This window comes from Pseudopipra pipra, chromosome 13 (assembly GCF_036250125.1).
Source record: "Pseudopipra pipra isolate bDixPip1 chromosome 13, bDixPip1.hap1, whole genome shotgun sequence".
NCBI lineage: Eukaryota > Metazoa > Chordata > Aves > Passeriformes > Pipridae > Pseudopipra > Pseudopipra pipra.
This window is the reverse complement of record NC_087561.1, coordinates 10,420,712-10,439,341: the sequence shown is the minus strand read 5'-3', so window position 1 is coordinate 10,439,341 and position 18,630 is coordinate 10,420,712. Positions and strand designations below refer to the sequence as shown.

At 42.6% G+C, this 18,630-nt stretch overlaps 1 protein-coding gene across 7 annotated transcripts in view; it reads left to right on the top strand.

The window, feature by feature from the left end:
* Positions 1-11,919, top strand: part of SLC6A14 (solute carrier family 6 member 14) — a 38,859-nt gene extending 26,940 nt beyond the window's left edge. For all 7 annotated transcript variants that reach the window (XM_064669981.1, XM_064669977.1, XM_064669979.1 and 4 more), the window contains 12 exons: positions 511-642; positions 2,184-2,345; positions 3,631-3,766; positions 4,501-4,633; positions 6,453-6,593; positions 7,577-7,805; positions 7,890-8,015; positions 8,107-8,225; positions 9,415-9,514; positions 9,875-9,984; positions 11,014-11,181; positions 11,738-11,919. In XM_064669981.1, coding sequence (XP_064526051.1) covers positions 511-642; positions 2,184-2,345; positions 3,631-3,766; positions 4,501-4,633; positions 6,453-6,593; positions 7,577-7,805; positions 7,890-8,015; positions 8,107-8,225; positions 9,415-9,514; positions 9,875-9,984; positions 11,014-11,181; positions 11,738-11,884 — 1,703 coding nt within the window. In that variant the 3' untranslated portion in view covers positions 11,885-11,919. The remainder of the gene's footprint in view (positions 1-510; positions 643-2,183; positions 2,346-3,630; positions 3,767-4,500; positions 4,634-6,452; positions 6,594-7,576; positions 7,806-7,889; positions 8,016-8,106; positions 8,226-9,414; positions 9,515-9,874; positions 9,985-11,013; positions 11,182-11,737) is intronic.
* Positions 11,920-18,630: the final 6,711 nt, after the last annotated feature.

The window sequence follows — 18,630 nt, the reverse complement described above, 5'->3', positions numbered from 1 at the left end:
CTGAGATCTGAACAAGTGCCACACTGAGATGCTGTTTGACACAGGACTCGGCCAACCATAGAAAATAACTTTCATGCTTTGATGTCCAGTAGCGGCTCGAACAGGGCAGTTGCAAATCACAGCTAAGTACATAAAGGAATGGTTCTCTTCCTTTTTAAAAGCTGGAAGAGTAAATAGAAATAGAGAAGGCTGATAGTGCCTACAGCTGAGCAGTGTTCCTGTTTGTATAAGAGTGCTATGTCTTCAGTAGTTTTTGTAAAATTCTTTTATTTCTATAAGAGAAACCTTCATTTTTAAATCATCAGTTCTCCTGACTATCTGTGTCTCTTCATTGCAGGTAGTACTCAGTCTTGTAGAAAACACGATTTAGAAACAAATCTCTCTATCCTGAAAAAAAAAACCCTATAGGTTTCTTGAGGAGGCGAAAAAGGGGTGATAAAACTGGTGAATACTGTAAAATTGTTTTCTCTGTTTGTGTGATTGTGGTTTTTTCCCCTTCTCTCCCCTCAGGTGCTTTTCTGATCCCCTACACCCTGATGTTGGCATTAGCTGGCTTGCCCCTATTTTTCATGGAATGTTCCCTTGGGCAGTTTGCCAGTCAAGGGCCCATTTACGTCTGGAGAATACTACCATTGTTTCAAGGTTGGTTTTGTTATGCTTCCTTAGCTAATTTTTATTCTAGTAATAAGCTGATGTGAATTAATGATTTCCTCACAAAGTTACTAATTCTGAGATGCCGATTTTCATGTACCGACTATTCCTAGTGTTACAAGGTCACTGTTATGTTCCCAGGTACATAATTCCTTATTATTCAGTTGATAACCAGATGCTGATTAAAGATTTCCCTGAAAAGGTTGTAATTTGTGAGAGGTTTTATCAATTATTCTCCTGGTGTTGAGCAGCACGTCACCCTCAGTGCAGCCAGAAGAAGATGACCCTGTTTGCCATCTGAGGGAAAACCTCAGTAAAACTACTGGTACTGTGTGCAACAGATCGAAAGTAATTTTTAGGAGTTGAATTTATCACTGTTTTTTTATGCTTCGTGTCCGGTGTAGCTTGCAAGGCAGTTCTGTGTTGGATGGACTAATTCTGTGTTTGGCTGCCGGTGTTGGCACAGGCACGTCAGCCTGGTCTGTATGCAATGCTGTGCACACAGTCATCCAGCAACTGCCTTGGGAGTCATCTGCTGGTGTGATTAAATAGCCTAGACTCTGGCTTTGTAAGGTGAAGTGCCCCTTGAGAAAAGAAATCCTTGCAGTCTGTAGTGGTAGTTTGCCTGTCTCTGAGAGGGTTTGCATTTCACAGGGAAATTTGTTTGGAAACAACAAACCATGTGCTTTACTCACTCCTATCCATCTCAGTCCTGTACCACGGGTGTAAAGGACTATGCAACTGGTCTTGTTTATCCCCTTTATCTACCAGATGAATTAGTGTAGGAACAAGGAAGTTTCTTTCTGATGCAATAAGATTTTTGCTTACTACCTTCCATAGAAACTGGTTGCCACAACGTTTATTCTTTTGGTCAGTCTATGTTCTGCAGCACAAGCAACCTTTCATGAGAGCAGTGTGTTTAAGGCAAAAGTTTTTAAAGCAAGTCTTTTATATGTCTGTAAAGATAAAAACTTAAATATAGTGTCTAAGATGATTGGAACAGTTTGTCAGGCTTTCCCAAACTAGCAGAACAAAACTCATTTTAGCAAAGGGAGAGAACAGTAGTATTAGCACAGATTTACTGTTCTGTGTTGCTGCTCATTCATTGTCAAAAGCCTTTATTACAGTGGAATCTTCAAAATGGCTTGGGTAGTCCCAGTACAGTTTCTTTTATTTTACTAAGCTTCTCTCTAAACTGAGAGAGAACAAAATACTGAATTTCTCCTTTAGACTTGGACTTAGCAACTAGTCCAATTTTTCTATAGGCTTGATTCTAATTCTCTGTCAAAGCCATTTTTGAGATGGTCAATTTGGATCCTATCCATCATTTTATGGCTTTAGCCTTTCGCTGTTTGCTCTTAAAAATAATTTAAAAACCAAACAAAAAATTACCCTCAGCTTTTACCCAGGTAGCCTTTTAAAAGTCAAGTAAAGGCCATTTGATTTGGGGTTGTTAGTTTGGGTTTGTTTGTTTTTGTTATTTTAAACTTGGGTTTGAGGTACTTAAGACATTAAGCCTTTCTCTTTCCTAGGAGTGGGCTTCACTATGGTCATCATCTCAGCATTTGTGTCAGTCTACTACAACGTTATCATTGCTTATGCAATCTACTACTTATTTGCCTCATTTCAAAAAGTGCTACCATGGTCAGAATGCTTTTCCTGGGCAGATGAATTCTGCAGCAAGACACGAATAGGTATCGTACTCAACAGATAAAATTTAATATTACTGTTTTGGGAAATTGTACTGTTTTCTGGGAGAAATTATAGAAGCAAGACAGCTAACCATGGCTTGAAAAGTCCTTCCTGGATTTTGTCTCTCAACACACAGCAGTGATGCTTATCTTCTTCCCTGACGGGAAATCTACAGAGAACTGGGCTGAAACCACCTCGTTTTCTCTTTTAAAACCTCAGTTTATTTCTAGTACATACTGCATTTCCATTTCATCAGGCTTTATGACAAACAAATACCTTCCTTCCATGAGACAAGTGTTACTGCTGTAGTTTCTATCGGGTTTTTTCTCGTTGCCCCTTGCCTCCCCTGTGGCTATGGTAATCCTGAGCACCAGTGAGGCACTGGTTTCACACTTCATTAACTCTTTAGAACATATCTCCACACTATTGTTCTTGATGTTTGGCAGGAGATGTAGGGCTAAACACTTGTTATCTCACCAGTTTCTGTATCAGACCAGTTTAAGGCAAAAGGTGAAGTTGGTGAGGTAATTAGTAGTTAGCAGCTGGAAATGTCTTGCCCGGTAACCTCTGAGATTATTAAAATAACAAGGACAGGATCAGAATAGATTATATTGTTTACAGCATTTATGTATATGTAACTCAGCCATATATCTGAAAATCTCTTATAAGATTCGTTTCATAAAATGAAGTTAAGGTTCTTTATGTAACAAAAAGTTGATGCTTGCTTATGGGCAAAACGAAAAATATTTCAGTATAAAATTTGTGGTGGAGAAATATAAAATTGAATTGAAGAAGCTGTCCTGAAATAGAGTTCAACAAGACTTTTCCAGTAAATGCTGATAGGAATGCTGATAAAATGTTCATTAGTGTATGTGCTGGCAAAAAATTCCCAGAGCCAAACAGTGCCCATTCCTCTCACATCCTTCCAAGGAAAATAATTTAAGAGCTCTAATAAGCCCACTGTGGCAATAAGATGAAGTTGCTAGCAGATGATCTGTGTGTAATCGTGGTTTGGGACAAAGGTTTTCATAAAGTAACCAAGGCTACAGTCTTAACTATCCTCAGTTCTGATTTTTGCAAGTACTCTTGAGGATAAGTGAAACATGATGAGCACACCAGATTCTTGATGTTTTTGATTTACAGTCAAGTAACAAAGTCACAGCAGCAAATGATAGTTCAGGTTTGTTTTTAAATGTGGTTAGTAGGCAAACTGAAGCTGTAACTTTAGAAAATGTATTTGTTATAATAGTCATCACAGTGCTAGTGATTCCTTTTTCTTGCTTTCAGTAAATGACTGCAATACAACCTTACATGGAGAAATCATTCATGCAAACTACACGTTTGTCACAAGCAACAATCTCACGTGTATAAACGGCACCATAAACTACAAACCAGTGCAATTTCCTAGTGAGCAATACTGGAAGTAAGTAAATGTTTTAAAGAAATTGTTAAAAAAAACTTTATTATGCATTGTGGCTTTGGATGTACCTTTTATTTTTGTCTTATTTTGGTGCCCAGAAAAAAATCTACTCAAGGGTTGTGGGCATGTAAATTGGTAGAGAGGAGATTTAAAACTTAATTGATAAATCTGGCCCTTATAAAAAAAAAATATATGTAGAAAGAGAAGCAAGTGAGTCAAGCTGTTGCAAACTGAAAAATATTCCAGTTTAAAGAAGTCCTTTCCCCTGGAGCCCTGGTAGGGACTGCTTAGCATCTTTATATATAGCATATACTTTTCTTTCCTAGGAGTTACTGTGCAAAATATATTCACCTTATTCTGAATCTGGGCCTGTTGTGAAATTGCCATTTCTTTAGCCCCATGGTTTCAATTTGTCTCATGTTCCCTGGGTTCCTGGAAACTGATTCCTACGGGCTCTTCTTTTGCTGTCAGAAGAGCTGTTAACACAGAAGAGCTGAGGTGGGCCTTATGAGTGATGCATGGAGAGCTGAGAGCTGGTAAAGGGGAAAAACACAGTTAAATATTCAGTTTTTCAATGCCAATCATGCAGTTCTAACCGCACACTCCTGAAAAAGGATGCAGAGTCTTGTAACACCAGCAGACACCAGCACCAGCTCACTTTCTTCCAAGACATAGCTGAAAAGGAGGTGTGTGTGCTGCTGTCACCCTCTTCTCATGGGAGCACTCTGTGCTTTCAGTAAAGTGGCTCTTCAGCGCTCGAGTGGGCTGGAGGAGACTGGCAACGTCGTGTGGTACCTGGCTCTCTGCCTCCTCCTGGCCTGGATAATTGTTGCAGCTGCATTGTTTAAAGGAATAAAATCTTCTGGAAAGGTATGTTAAGAAGAGCAAGGAGCAGACTTTTTGCCTGATCCTGCCCTTCCAATGTCAGTTGGACTCAGGGAAGGTTAGCACAAGGCAGGATGCAGTCCTAACCCACCACCCTGTGCTGGACTCAGCTTTTCTCCTGCTCCTTGACTTCATAACTGTTACATAAAATGTGAGTAAGGTACTGATTACACGGCCATTACTTAACACATGGGCCTCAGCTCCGGCAGGGCTGCCCTGTATTTTGGGATGTTGCTGTCATGCCAGTGATTCCAGCTGAGTTTTGGCAGTCACCTGGGCTGTGTGAAGGATGTGTGCATGTGACGGCACACGCGGGCACACGCCCTGGGAACACCTGGTGATTATTTGCACCTCCGGTGTAGTCGAGATGTTTGGACAATACAGGTCAGGTCCTGCTAACACATGTGCATGTGCAGGTTCCTGCCAGGTTGTGAAACGTTGTTTGTTCTCAAAAACTGAAGCTGTTTTTAGGGACCAGGTTCATTGATGTTTGTTTTCAGACTCTGGCTCTGCTGAGTTCCCATCCCCACGTGCTGGAGCATGGCTGCCTGGTCTTTTCCTTGGGCTAGGTTTACTTCAGGCAGGCTGAATTTCATTCTTCCCTGCCTGAGGCCCTTTTCCTGGTTTACTTCCTTCCTTCCCACATGTTTTTCTCACCTCCATGTTGCATCTCCCTCATCTGCTTCTTCATTCTCAATTGACTTCATTCTTTCTTTCACCTTTTCTGCACTGACCTTTTTTTTGTTTTCTTCTGTCATTGTGCCTTTCCATGGTTCCTTGCTGCCTGCCTTTCTCTCCTCAGGCTGATGTTTCCTCCTGTCTTTCTTTATATTTGGAGCTTTCTACCTTCTGTCTCAGCACTTTGGGATGGAGTATCTTATGGCCACATGGCTCCTCTTAATCTCACACTCTTTGGGTGCCTAGTTGGCTATTCCTCTTGTCACTTCTCCTCTGGCACAAAAGTAAGCCTCTCTGGGGAGCAAGCTAAGACTCAGAAGAATCTAGATGGGCAGGAGCAAGGCAAAGATGAAAAGCAGAAAGAATTGTCTGTTCTAGGCAAACATGAAGGAGGTCTTCAGAAATGGCAGACTCACCACATGATGGTGCAATGCTATGGCTTGGTGTAACCAGCAGTACTGGATCAATTATCTATCTGCGTAACACTGAAACTAAGACTCAAGAAACAAGAGTATTGTTGAATGTAGCCTGTGTGACAATAGCCCTGCTGCTGACCTGGATCCCATCGCTCTAGACAAACAACAGAATAGATCTGTGTCTGAAAGAACCTGAAAGTACTTTGTTCTCAGTAAAGAAAGCATCCAGAATGGTGAATTTTTTTTTTTTTTTTTTTTTTTTTTTTTTTTTTTTTTTTTTTTTTTTTTGGGTGAGGGAGAGACGGGGGAGTAGATTTTAGTCTCATCAGGAGATAATTCCACACTGGTCACCTGATTTTAACTAGCTTTCAGTTTGCTCTTGCTGGAAGCATTACTTAGCAAGAGACCTCCGGGGTAGTTGAGTCCAGACTTTGCTACAGCAGTAAATCATGTCAGAAAAACACATTTCTGAAACTGGTTAAGTGCTATCTGAAAAGTGGATATGTGGCTTGGGCCTTCTGCTTCTGCTGGAATGCAGCTCAAGAACCGGCTAAGCCAGATGGTTTGGTGGTTGGCATGTGTTCCCTTCCGTGGTTGCCTGTTTTTCTTTTGTACCAGCAGACCTTAGCTTAAAGCCTGTCCATTCCTCCTCCACAGAGGTCTGTGCATCCCCTCATTCCTAAGGTGTGTCCCTGCCCATCTTTCTGCAGGTCGTCTACTTTACTGCACTCTTCCCATATGTCATCCTGCTCATCTTGCTGGTGAGAGGTGCCACTCTGGAAGGTGCTATGGATGGCATTCAATTCTACATTGGGAGACAGTCTAACTTCACCAAGCTGATGGAGGCAGAGGTGAGAGGTAGCGTCAGCCCCAGAAGTGTGACACACTTCCGTGGTTCTGTGGGCTTGCTGCTTGCAGAGCAACTTCTTTTTTATCCAGTCAGGTGCTTCTTCGTGTCCTGCCCTGTATTTTGTATAGGGTAAGGAGTCCAAGCTCCTCTATTCTAGCTACTCTCAATTTAAAAAATAGTCACCCTCTGCCCCCTCCCTGCTGCACCAGACAGTGACAACAACTGTGCTATTGCCTCTGATCATCTCTTGGCAGTCATGCTGGAGTTTCATATCAGCAAGGCCTGCTGAGAAAGTCCTTGCTGATAATTTTAAGGGACTTTATCAGAAGGCTGAAGGGATCCCTGAGTTTGAAATTCAGGCTGTGCCTTGCCCAAGAAATTAGCTTGGGTAACTAGGTGCACCAGGAAGGGTACCTTGTGCAATGAAAGCCTGGACTTCTTTTGTTCTGGCTTATGCCAATATTTATTATTTCAGTTTTATCAAAAGCAGGTGCTAAGTGTGGTGTTTATTTGTGGTATTTATTTGTGGCTTGGCGCTAACTAAGGGGCTGCAGCAGAGGCAGAAGTGGTTTGTTTGGGTCACGGTGGAGGAACATGAGTGGGAGAGTACAGGGAAGTTCTCACTCCTGCAGGGCAGTTTTCCTTATTTGTTGGCACTGTGACAGGATTCATATCTCAACAACCCACAGATGTGAACAAATTGAATCTCTTCTTTAGCGTTAGCCAGCCCAATAAGATTTAAGTATTTGGCAACATACTTGGGATGTGACCTTTGGAGACAAGAGAAGGTATTGTTTGTGCTTGAGACTGCAAGGTCACCAGCATACTATATCCCACATACCCTAAAATTCATATGAAATAGAATTAGATATTCAGGCTAAATGAAAAAAAAAATACCCTTGAGCTTCAACAGAGGGCAGACTTAAATGTTTATGGTAAGTACACTTCACTATGGAATAATTCTCCTGTTCTTATTTTTGGTAGGTTTGGAAAGATGCAGCCACCCAGATATTTTACTCCCTGTCTGTGGCATGGGGCGGGCTTGTTGCGTTGTCTTCGTACAATAGGTTCCACAACAACTGCTACTCGGATGCCATTACAGTTTGTGTAGTCAACTGCGTCACCAGCGTATTTGCTGGGTTTGCAGTGTTCTCCATCTTGGGACACATGGCATTCGTGTCTCAGAGACCCGTCTCCGAGGTCGTGAACTCAGGTAGGCTGACTGTCACACTGCTGGTATTGGGACTTGCACTGACCAAGGCATGACAATAACATCCTTCTTTCCACTACTTTCCAGGATTTAATCTTGCATTTGTAGCCTACCCAGAGGCCCTCTCCAAGTTACCAGTTTCTCCTCTGTGGTCCTTCTTGTTTTTCTTCATGCTGCTGCTCTTGGGCCTTGACTCCCAGTTTGCCAGCATAGGTGAGTGGTGTTTTAAGTGACTCATGGCTTTTCAAATGGCCATTGCCTTTTTTAATTATGCTGCTCAAACTCCTCACTTCTTCCTTTGCAGAAACACTTACAACCACCATTCAAGATTTTTTTCCCAGAGTGATGAAAAAATTAAGAGTCCCTGTAACCATGGGGCTGTGCACAGTGCTCTTTTTTCTTGGGCTTGTCTGTGTTACTGAGGTAAGACATTAAATTATTTTTTGGTAGTGAGTTTAGTTATGCTGCAAGTGATGAACTCAAATCAAAATACCCTTTCCAACTGTTCCTGCCTGCGTGGGTCAATCTTGGAGACTCAAATTCTGCCGGTGTGCCTGGGTGCACAAATAAGGAATTTCCAGAGGGAAGCTTGGAGAACCTAAGGTTTTCTGTGATTATTGAACTGAGACGTGCTTTTAAATAGAAGGCCTTTACAGAGCCCGTGAACCATCAGCCTGATTTATCGTTCCTCAGTTCAGGAGTTTGTGTAATCACGGGTATATGCACACAGCGTGTCCGCAGCACTGTGGGTACTGCTGATAAATGTCAATGGGATCTTTTTGTTCAGAACTGACTACCAACCAGGACAGAAATTGAGAAATAGCCTATTCATGTCATAAAAACCCATTAGCTCACAAGCATCTGTAGATTGCATGGTTACTTCTCCTGTGTGTGTGTATGTATATAAATACACATACGGAAAAAGAATTTTAAGTATAGCGTGTAAAATTTCTTGAGGTAATTGCTTTTAAGGCTACAAGGGTTCACTGTAATTATTCCATCTAGAAATGCAGATTTATGTGTGTAATTAGACTGACAATGTGAAGAAGATAATTGTGGTAAATAGTCACTTGTATGGTCAAGCCAAGTATGTAAGTCATAGAACCTGGTGGCAGGGAAGCTTGCAAGGGACTTAGTACTCAAGAGTGTGAAATGACTTAAAGTTTGTTTCCTTTGCTGTGATCCTGTTATTGCACACTGGTGTTTAAAGCTGTGTTTAACCCACATGGAGAACTTGTGCATGTGGGAATATAGAAGCCCCTCAGAACTGATAACTGGTACAGGTATTGCTGTGGCTCAGTATTAAAACTTCAGCCCCAGCTTTATTACTGTAAGCTCCATGTTTAAATCTTGCTTTCAGCTCTTTACATATACTCTGCATATATATATATATATATGTCTTGGTTTTGGTATTGTGTCAGATGTGCTTTTCAACTTTACATAGAAGTACTCAAACAAAATAATATTCACAAATATGTATTTAATCTGAAGTACTGGGAATTTAAAAAACTCAGAGTGGTGATCAGTTAAACTGCCTTGAACAAATACAACTTATTTTATTTGCACAAATGTGTTACTATTCAAATTTTAACCTCTAATGTTTGTTTTACAGGCAGGAATTTACTGGGTTAACCTAATAGATCATTTTTGTGCTGGATGGGGAATCCTTTTTTCAGCTGTCCTGGAGGTAGCAGGTGTCGTCTACATTTATGGTAAATTATTTGCATTGAAAATCCGTAATTTGTCTAAGCAATCCCAGGCACAGTGTATATCATAGAACCACAACATGGCTTGGGTTGGAAGGGACCTTAAAGATCATCTTGTTCCAATCCCCCTGCCACAGGCAGGGACACCTTCAACTAGACCAGGTTGCTCAAAGCTCCATCCAACTTGGCCTTGAACAGTGCCAGGAATAATAAATGGTAATTACTGCAATAAAGAATTTATAACTTAACTGTCAGAAAAGCTTTAATAATTACCACTGAAGTGGAGAAACTGTCCTTGATCATTGTCTTTTTTCTGTAAAGGGTGTCACCCGCTTTACAATGTGCCCTATGATTGTCTTTCAACAGGAGGAAACAGGTTCATTCAAGACATTGAAATGATGATTGGGCACAAGAGCCGTTTTTTCTGGCTCTGGTGGAGAATGTGCTGGTTTTTCGTTACTCCTGCGCTGTTAATGGTGAGTGCAGATGACTGGATTGTGTTAGTGTGACAGAACTTGGTAATTTGATATTGAAGAGGTTTCCATGTGAAGATTCAGGGCTGAATGCCCAGGCTCTGTGTATAAAGAAGGGGTATGGCCGTGTCAGTGAAGGAAATACTGTCTCTGCTTTCTGATACGTTCCCCCCTCCTCGGATCCTCTCTTAGGAGAGGCTGGAGATTTAGATCAGTTGCTAGTGAGCTGGATCTACACTCCCAAGGACTAAGAGAGCAACCAGATCATTTGTCTTGGCAGATAGATTATCTTAATTTTAGACTGAGAAAATGTTTTGAAAACTTGGATTTTTCCCTTTTGAGGGAAGTCCCATTTTTGGAACGGATTCCTGGCTTGGATCTTTGGATGTCCAGTTGTTCTCCTGTCTGACTGAGACCTGTTTATGTCCTGTCACACGTCTCAGTTTTTCATTACTGTTGTACTTCTAATTGTGGTGTAGATGATGGATTATGTTAGTGTGAGAGAATTTATTAATATCCCAAATCCAGGAAGAGTGGTAAGTCACTCCGGCCAGCACATTACCTTTAATATGTCCAGACAACAATTTAGAAAATGCTGCTTAAAAATATCTAATTTCTGCAGCAATATTTGCCAACTTCTAATCTTAGATTCTTTCCTGTATTCCCAGAAATAACTGAACATGGGAACACACAAAACATATAGAGAAAGGTACTGGGCTCATCCAACAGCAGATGTATTATCTAATGCAGGATTTCAAGAGAACCCAGAGATCAAGTTGTGTTTAAACACAGATGTACTTAGTGTTAGGGTGTACATCAGTGTCATCGTTCAGTCCTGCCCTTCAGTCTTGCTGTTTGGCTGTGACTGAACACCAAATCCTGCACAGCCGTTCTCACACTGGGGAAGCAAAACTGAACTGTGCAGAACTTGTAGACAGTACTTTTGATGGATCAACTTAGATTCGAAGATTGCAAGTTCAGAGTTTCTGGAAATCTGATTTTTTCTCTTATTCTTTTCACCATTTTTTATAGGCTATTTTGCTCTGGTCTTTGGCCACATTTTCACCTCCTTCTTATGGCTCAGTGCAATATCCAACCTGGGGAAGTGCTGTTGGCTGGTGCATGATCATCTTCTGCGTCATCTGGATTCCCATTGTTGCTATTGTAAAAATAATTAAAGCTGAAGGAACCCTTTTTGAGGTAAGGGCGCAAAAAAAGCTTTCATAGACTCAAATCTTAATTTCTTTGGCATTATCAGGACTACCTGCACTTTTTTTCTCAAACACGTTTGATGTGTCCGTTAATTGGATTTTTAGACCAAAACACATCTCTGGTAGTTGCATCAGAGGCAAATTTAAAGTGTTCTGATAAGAAGATAAAGTCTGATTTTCTGGGAGTGCACACACACATTCAAGAGTGATTTTTATGGGCTCTGTGTTATTTCAGCTGCTTTAAATTCTTTGGAGAATTTTTATTGCTTTATATCCCTATATAATTCGCTGGAGTTTTACATCCCATTCCTCACAGAAACAAGCAAGTGCCAGATCTGAGGCATGCTGCACTTGCCAAGCTTTGCCAAACAGTCCTGTTGGTCACACTTTCTCTGTTTTTTCACTTCAGTATCCAGAATCCACTGACCCCAAAGATATTTGGAAGGATTCTGAACAACTTTAGTGATTTGCCATTTGTTGAGTTACAGCTTTGCTGAATTTTAATAGTAGCCTGGACTAAAGTCGTGCTTGGTTTTACTTTCCAGCGCATTGCGAGCTGCTGCCAGCCTGCAGCAAACTGGGGCCCCTACCTGGAACGCCACCGAGGAGAACGATACAGTCATATGGTAGATCCCAGAAAGGAAAAGGAACACGAGATTCCTACTGTGTTTGGCCTCATATACGCACAATAATAAGATAGCTGTTTGGATGACAATTTTTTAACAAATATGCGTGTTTTGTTTTTTAATATTAGAAAGGGACAATGCAAAGAAAAAAAAATTAATAAAAAGAAAAAAAGCAAATCAACCCCCTGCCCTTCAAAATCCAGTCCCCAAACGAAAACTAGCCATATTATTTATTTTTAGGGCTTTAGTTGTTGGGGAAGAACAGGTAAATTAGGCACTGAGATCTCACCAGGTATCTAGGTTGAGAGGGCAGGATAATACATTGCAGGCTCCCCAGGCTGCTGGACTGGGCAGGCTTAACCCCACCCAACTGGTATCCAGCTGGACTGCAGATACGGGTGTGGAAGCGAGTAAAGACACATTCAGGTACTCCTCAGCTACAGGAATTTTAGCCCAAAGGTGCTGTGCATGTGTGCCCTGATGTGCAGTTACTGCCTTCTGCTTTGCTCTGCCACCCACAGTGGTGTGTGGTCAGCAGAGGTGAACTGGTGTGCTGCTGCCTGGCACTGAAGCTCAGGGAACACAAATAATTCTTCTCTAAGCCTTGCTCAGTGTGCTGTGGGGCTGCTCCGGATTTGATGTTGAGTACTATGTGTGTCTGTGTGTGTGTATGTATTGTCTAAAGAAATATAAATATTGAGCAGCAAAAAATTTCCACCACAGGAAATAAGACTTCAACATAGTGAAAAGCAGGCTGCTTTCTGTCTCTCATTATTTCCCTTGGGATCCCCAAAGAGCCATCTTTTGTGTCATACCCTGTGCTTATCATTCATTTGTCTGTAAAAAAAAATCCTGTGTTTTCATATTCTGTCACTAGGATCTGCAGAATGAAAGAGTAACCATTGAGTTCTGGTGTGTCTGCTCTCCTACTCTCACCAAAGCTTTACCTATCAGTTTGTTTTCTGCATCTTTCACTCAGATTTGGGGTTTCCCTTCCAAAGGAGACCCAAAGTGCTTTTTTAAAGATTCAAACAGTGTTATCAGTGTTGTGGTAGGGACAAAAGAAGCAGAACTTTACTTACAGTGAAGGTTATAACTGCATTGTAGTGCTATTACTCCAGAATTTGCTAAAATAATGAGATTAATAAAAAGTTATGAAGTTTCTAATGCAGTTAGGAAAGCAGACTTGGGCATCTACCTAGGCAGGAGGGTGCTGGGTTAAGAGAACCTGATTTCACTTGTAATACAAGTGAATTCCTGATAAAGGGAAAAAACCCCCTACGGATAGACTAAATACATTTGGTGTGCTGAGGAACATCTCTCTTACTGTGATAATGGTTCCTTGGGAACAATGCAGCAGGGTATGTAGCTGTCACTTCCTCTCAGGGCTTTGTCACTTTTTCTGGACATGAAGGAGTGTGAATAGTGGCTTGTTGCCCAAGTTGCATTACCTTGGTGTACGTTTTATACTGGTACTTTTTGTGATAAATCAACACTTAATGGCAAATAAAATGTAATTTCCTGTTTTTAATCATTTTGGAGCTGGCAAATAAAATGTGATTTTCTGTTTTTAATGAGTTTGGACCTGGATACTTCTAGCATTTTGTGTGGAGTTGGTGGGGAGCCATTGGGAAGAAGGGAACTGCTATGAGTGCTTCTGTGATCCTAAGCCTTTGAGAGCTTGAACTGGAAAGATTCAATCTTAGGAAGTCTTTTCTTATAGAAGTGCAGTAGTCCTGTTTTGGAGTGGGCTAAGAAAATACAGAAGGTAATTGAGTGGGAATTCTTAAAAAGGACTGTGGGATTAGTGCCATGGGAGTAGAAGCTGGTGAAGAGGACCCTTTTCCTGCACTCCAGCTGCTCTAGGATCACGGTTTAGCCACAAACCAGTAGAAAAGGGTGTTGTCACTAGCCTGGAGAGGCTGGGAGCAGGAGGGAGGCTGCAAAGCTGTAGTACTCATCCTTCAATGCACCATCCACTGGTGCTGATGCAGTGAGAACAGTTCATACCTGGGAAGGAGAGGGAAGTTAGTTAAATAATGAGTAAGAGCACTGAGGTGGTGGGGAAGCAGACTGAATAAATCATCTTGAGAAAGAATTCAGGAAAATTTTTGCAAAAGAGGTGTTGAAAGCTAATACCAGCCATCTACTGCCCTGCAAGAAGCCCCTGTTGCTGCACGCAGGGCTCCCATGAGGCTGCTTCTGCTCTGGACTTGTCTCATGGGCTTCTAGAAGCTGTTTTCCTGATGCTGCCCTACTAAAACGTTTCAGAGGAGAGACAGATGGCAATTTCTCAAAGGCCAGAGCTCCCGTTTTGGTGCTTCCTCCTTCCTCCGAGGTAAGAAAATACCCCAGTTCTGAGGGCAAGGTTCACTCTCCTGGCAGAGCTGGGATCCTTCTCTGTGTGTGCATATCTGACATGTTCCTGATTATATCCGGCTTCTGTTGCTCTCTTTGTGTGAGCTGATTCACTCCTTATGTTGCTGACTGCTGGCATCTGCTGAAGAGTCTCAGAGAGTATTTCAGTCCTGGTATTAGTGTTCTTCACCCATCATGGCTCTGGCCGAGCAGATAGGGTTGTTCAGTAGCCCCTGATGGTTATAGAAGTGGTGTCCCTCGGTGCTTCTGTGGACCCAGAAGACCTGCTATTCCTCACCCACCCAGACTGGTGGTACTCAATGCTCTGGTGTTTGTTGGATTGAAACATCAGCAGTGTCACTCAGTGCAGCATTCCTGCTAAGGGAGGGTGCTCTGTGCTGAGCAGGTGATTGAAATGCCTGGAATTTGGTTTTTATTACTATGAGAGGAAAAAAGCAAATGGTTCCACTTTGGATCCAGCTAAGCAGGAATGAAAGGAAAACTCATGGAAAGAGAATAGTAGAAGTGCGGGCGTAGTATGTTTGCTTTGGATTGACTCAAAATGCAAGTCTGTTTTCAGTCAGGAATGAGCACACACACGTTTGGAGTTAAAATAAGGCACATCTATAGCATGGAAGTATCTAAGAACAGATATTTCAACTGGCATTTTATATGTACGTAAAGCGATTAGTTAGGGGCCAGGACTGAGAAAGCAAATTGAAAACCCCGGAGTTGTTCCCCTTGCAGAGAGCGTTTATAGGCATGAAGTGAAATGGGGGGAAAAAAAAAAAAAAAGGTATTTAATTTCCCGTGTCCCCCGTCGTCTCGGTACCGGGGCGGGTTCCCAGCCGGGGCTGCGCGGCGGGCGCTGCCCAGCAGAGAGCAGCGTGTGCCCGTGGCTGCGGCTCCGCTCCCGGCGCGGCGGCTGCGAGCGGCCGGGAGACCCCCGCCCCTCTCCTCGCTGCTCCGTGGATGCACTGTAAAGCAGCGGGGTCGCTGGCGTTCGATCCTGCCCTGCTGGCAGCTGTTGAACGGAGTGAGCTTTAAGTCAGACTGGCCGCATGGGAAGGTGCCGGTTATGCAGTTCCAAATGTATGATGAAGAAAGCTGGAGCACTCGCTGGAGGCCCGCGGGGCTCCAAGCCAAGCGTTCAGGTACGAATAGAGCTGCCCTGTTAAAGCCACTCTGGCCTCTGGAGCCTGGAAGTGACCGTAGGTTATCTTGGCAGGCCAGTTGTCCCAGCAGGTGGACTTTTCCGGCCTCAATCACAGTTTTGTGACAATTTGTACACCTCCACTCCCAAGTCCCCAGAGTTCAGCTGAGACTCAACTCACTTTGTGACCTTGCTCTGGACTCGCTCCATCAGGTCCAGGTCCTTCTTGTGTTGGTGACCCCAGAGCTGGATGTGGAACTCCATGTGGGGTCCCATCAGAGTAGAGTAGAGAGACAGACTCCCCTGCTGGTCACAATTCCTTTGATGCAGCCCGGGATACATTTGGCATTCTGGGCTGTGAGTGCACATTGCTGGCTCATGTCCAGCTTTTCATACACCAGCACTCCCAGGTCCTTCGGTCCTTCTCCTCAGGGCTGCTCTCAATTCAATCTCTACCACGCTCTGTAGGCTTCCTTTTTGTGTCTGAGTTTGTCCAGGAGCCCCTTGTTCATCCACAAAGGCCTCCTGGTGTTAATGTTAGTAACATACTACTAGCACGAAGACAGGTAGAATTTCCCTAGGAGTTATGTGGCCAGAACGATTAAACTCAAGCAAATGACCACCAGGAATTTTGGTCTTTAGTTTTACTTTGTTTAATATTGTTCAATCACTTCGAAAACAAAGGAGGAGACTCCAAGTAAGAGCCAAAAGGACCAAACACTGGTCATATGCACAGGACAGACTGGGAAGGCAGACAGCAATGTGGGAAGGAGTAATATAGTGGTGTTACTATGTAGCTGATCAGATAAAGAAGAATGCTTCGGGGGAGGTCTAGAAATATGTAGATACTGTGAATTAATAACAGTCATTTGACAAATACTAAAATAATAAGAGAAATTTGCCATATTCCACCTGTTCAGATAGAGCTACTGGGCTGTGAAATGACAGATCATATTAAAGCGCCAGGCAAAAAGGCTTAATGAGAGATTTTGATTGCTGAGACATCAGCCAAACTCTGGAGTTGGTGACTTGGTTGAAGCTAGTGGGAGGGTGAGTCGCTGGAGGGATCCTAGGTTCAGCTGGAGGGTCTGAGGCTGGACAGTCCTGAGTTCACTGCTTCTTTTGTGATCTTAGAAAGGATGATTTGGGACTGATGTTTCCAATGAAATCAGTTTGGAAGGACCATTTGGAAAATTTTCATCTAGGAAACTAGGTAGCAATTAGACATGGAATTAATTTCAGGGTTTTTTTCAACAAAACCATTAAAAATATTCCAATGAGCATTTCTGTGTAGGCCAAAAATGTTTCTGACACACTTTGGCCAGCCTATCCCCCTTAGGTGGAGACACAAGAGTCTGGGTTTATAGTATGGAGCTCATGGGCCAGGCAACATCCAGCCTGGTTTCCATCACCTCCTTTCCAGGCTGGACAGAGCTTGTGGCTGTGCAGTGCCTGTGGCCAGCATCAGGCTTTGGCTGGGTGAGAGCTGACCATGCTGCTGTGGGAGAATAGAAATCATGTAGCTGAAATCCAAACCCTGTGGTTGATTGTAGACCCCTGCCCTGAGTTGCCAGAGAGTCAGTTTGTTGTCACCAGATGAGACCCATCTGCTTGTGCTGGGATGATGCTCCAGCCATTGAGGTGTCGGAAAACTGTACATTCAACTTTGGAGGTGTAGACTTTTATTAAATCCAGGATTTACAAAATAAGATCAAAAGTAATGAGAGTTAAGAGGAAAAGACAATCAAGGAGAAATGTCAGTAAACTGGGAACTAGCAGAACTAAAAGACACAGCCCTTAGTAAAGAAGCATCTCCATCTGAGAGCTGTACTGCTCTGGAGCTCTACAAGTGCTAGCAGGTAAGTGCTGGGATCTGCACTTTCACCAGCCACAGTACTTTCTGAAGACCTGGGCTGGCCAGCAGCATTGTCTCACAGAAGGAGGTTTGATAGATGCTTTTCTGCACCCCAAACCCATACAGAACTGACTACTGCTATACTTTATCTACTACATATATTTTTCCAACTTCAAAGCTTCTACTTCTATGAAATATGAATGCATGTTCATTTTCTCCTTCATTTCATCTTCCTGAGGGCCACTGATAGTGCTTAAAATGTGCCTCCCCTCTGTCTGTATCTGTGTGTTTATGAGAGATGGATTTTTACCAGTGTGGATGAAAGAGGCAAACCAGCCTTGTTCTCTGTGCTTTCTCTAACAGGCTGGGCTGCAGGCATCAGATCCCCAAATCCCTGCCCAGTGCACTAGTGTGCAAATCACTGCAGCAGCAGGGTTTGCTCCGCTCTTGCTGACTCCCAGTTCTGACACAGTATTTCCGCTCTCCTGGCATTAGAAATTATTTTTTTTTCTTTGTTAGGTTTTAGTTTTATAAAGAATCTATTAGCCATTTTCTTCTTTTTTGCCAAGACACCATCTTCAATGTAGAGAATGAGAAATGTCTACATTTAAACTCTGTTGCAGCAACATGGTTATACTGACTCCAGTTACCAGCAGCAGCATCGCTTAATGGCTCCAGTCCATGCACAGACATTGGATCTGGTTGCAGCACTAGAGTCACCTTTTCATTCTGGAAGTGATGAATGCTTTAGGCATAGTAGGTAGGAAAATAGAACCTGTCACCAGAAGACAGATGAGGGCAGCATTTCCCTGTAATGTCAGGACACGTGTGTTCCTCTCTAAATAGGTTTTCATCTTATGTTAGCTCTTACTGTCTAAGCTCCTTCCAGAGCAGCCTTGCCAAATGTTCTGGTTCTTCATATAAAATTCATATAAAATTTGTGAGCCATGTTGCTTGTGACACATGCAGAAAGTATAGAAAAAGCAGAGGTAGTCTTCACAACTCTGGAACTTGTTTATGTTCAAGAGGTTTGATCCCCTTTTCTGATGGTTTCTTTAGCATTGCTTTTTGTTTGTTTGTGTATTGGGTTTTTTGTTGTGTGTGGGGTTTTTTTTAATAATTTTCTATATTGAGTGGTATATTTCCTGTTTCCCTAACTTTCAAAGGAAGGAATAGCTACAGTAGGCAACGTTGATGAAACAATAGTGCCACAGAAGTGGGCAAAGGTCCTGCTACTGTGTTTTTACGTGTTGATGCTGTTGCCTCTTTCTCTGTTGATATCTTCCTTGTGTCATGACCAGGCTGAGGATGATATTTAACTGTCAGGACTGGGAAGTCTCCAGCTGATCCTGTTGGTCCTGAAAGGCTTTTCCTAAAGAGCTGACTCTGGTCAGCTCACAGACCCTATTATCCTTGGGATGTTTAGAGTTCAATTTGCTCTTCCAG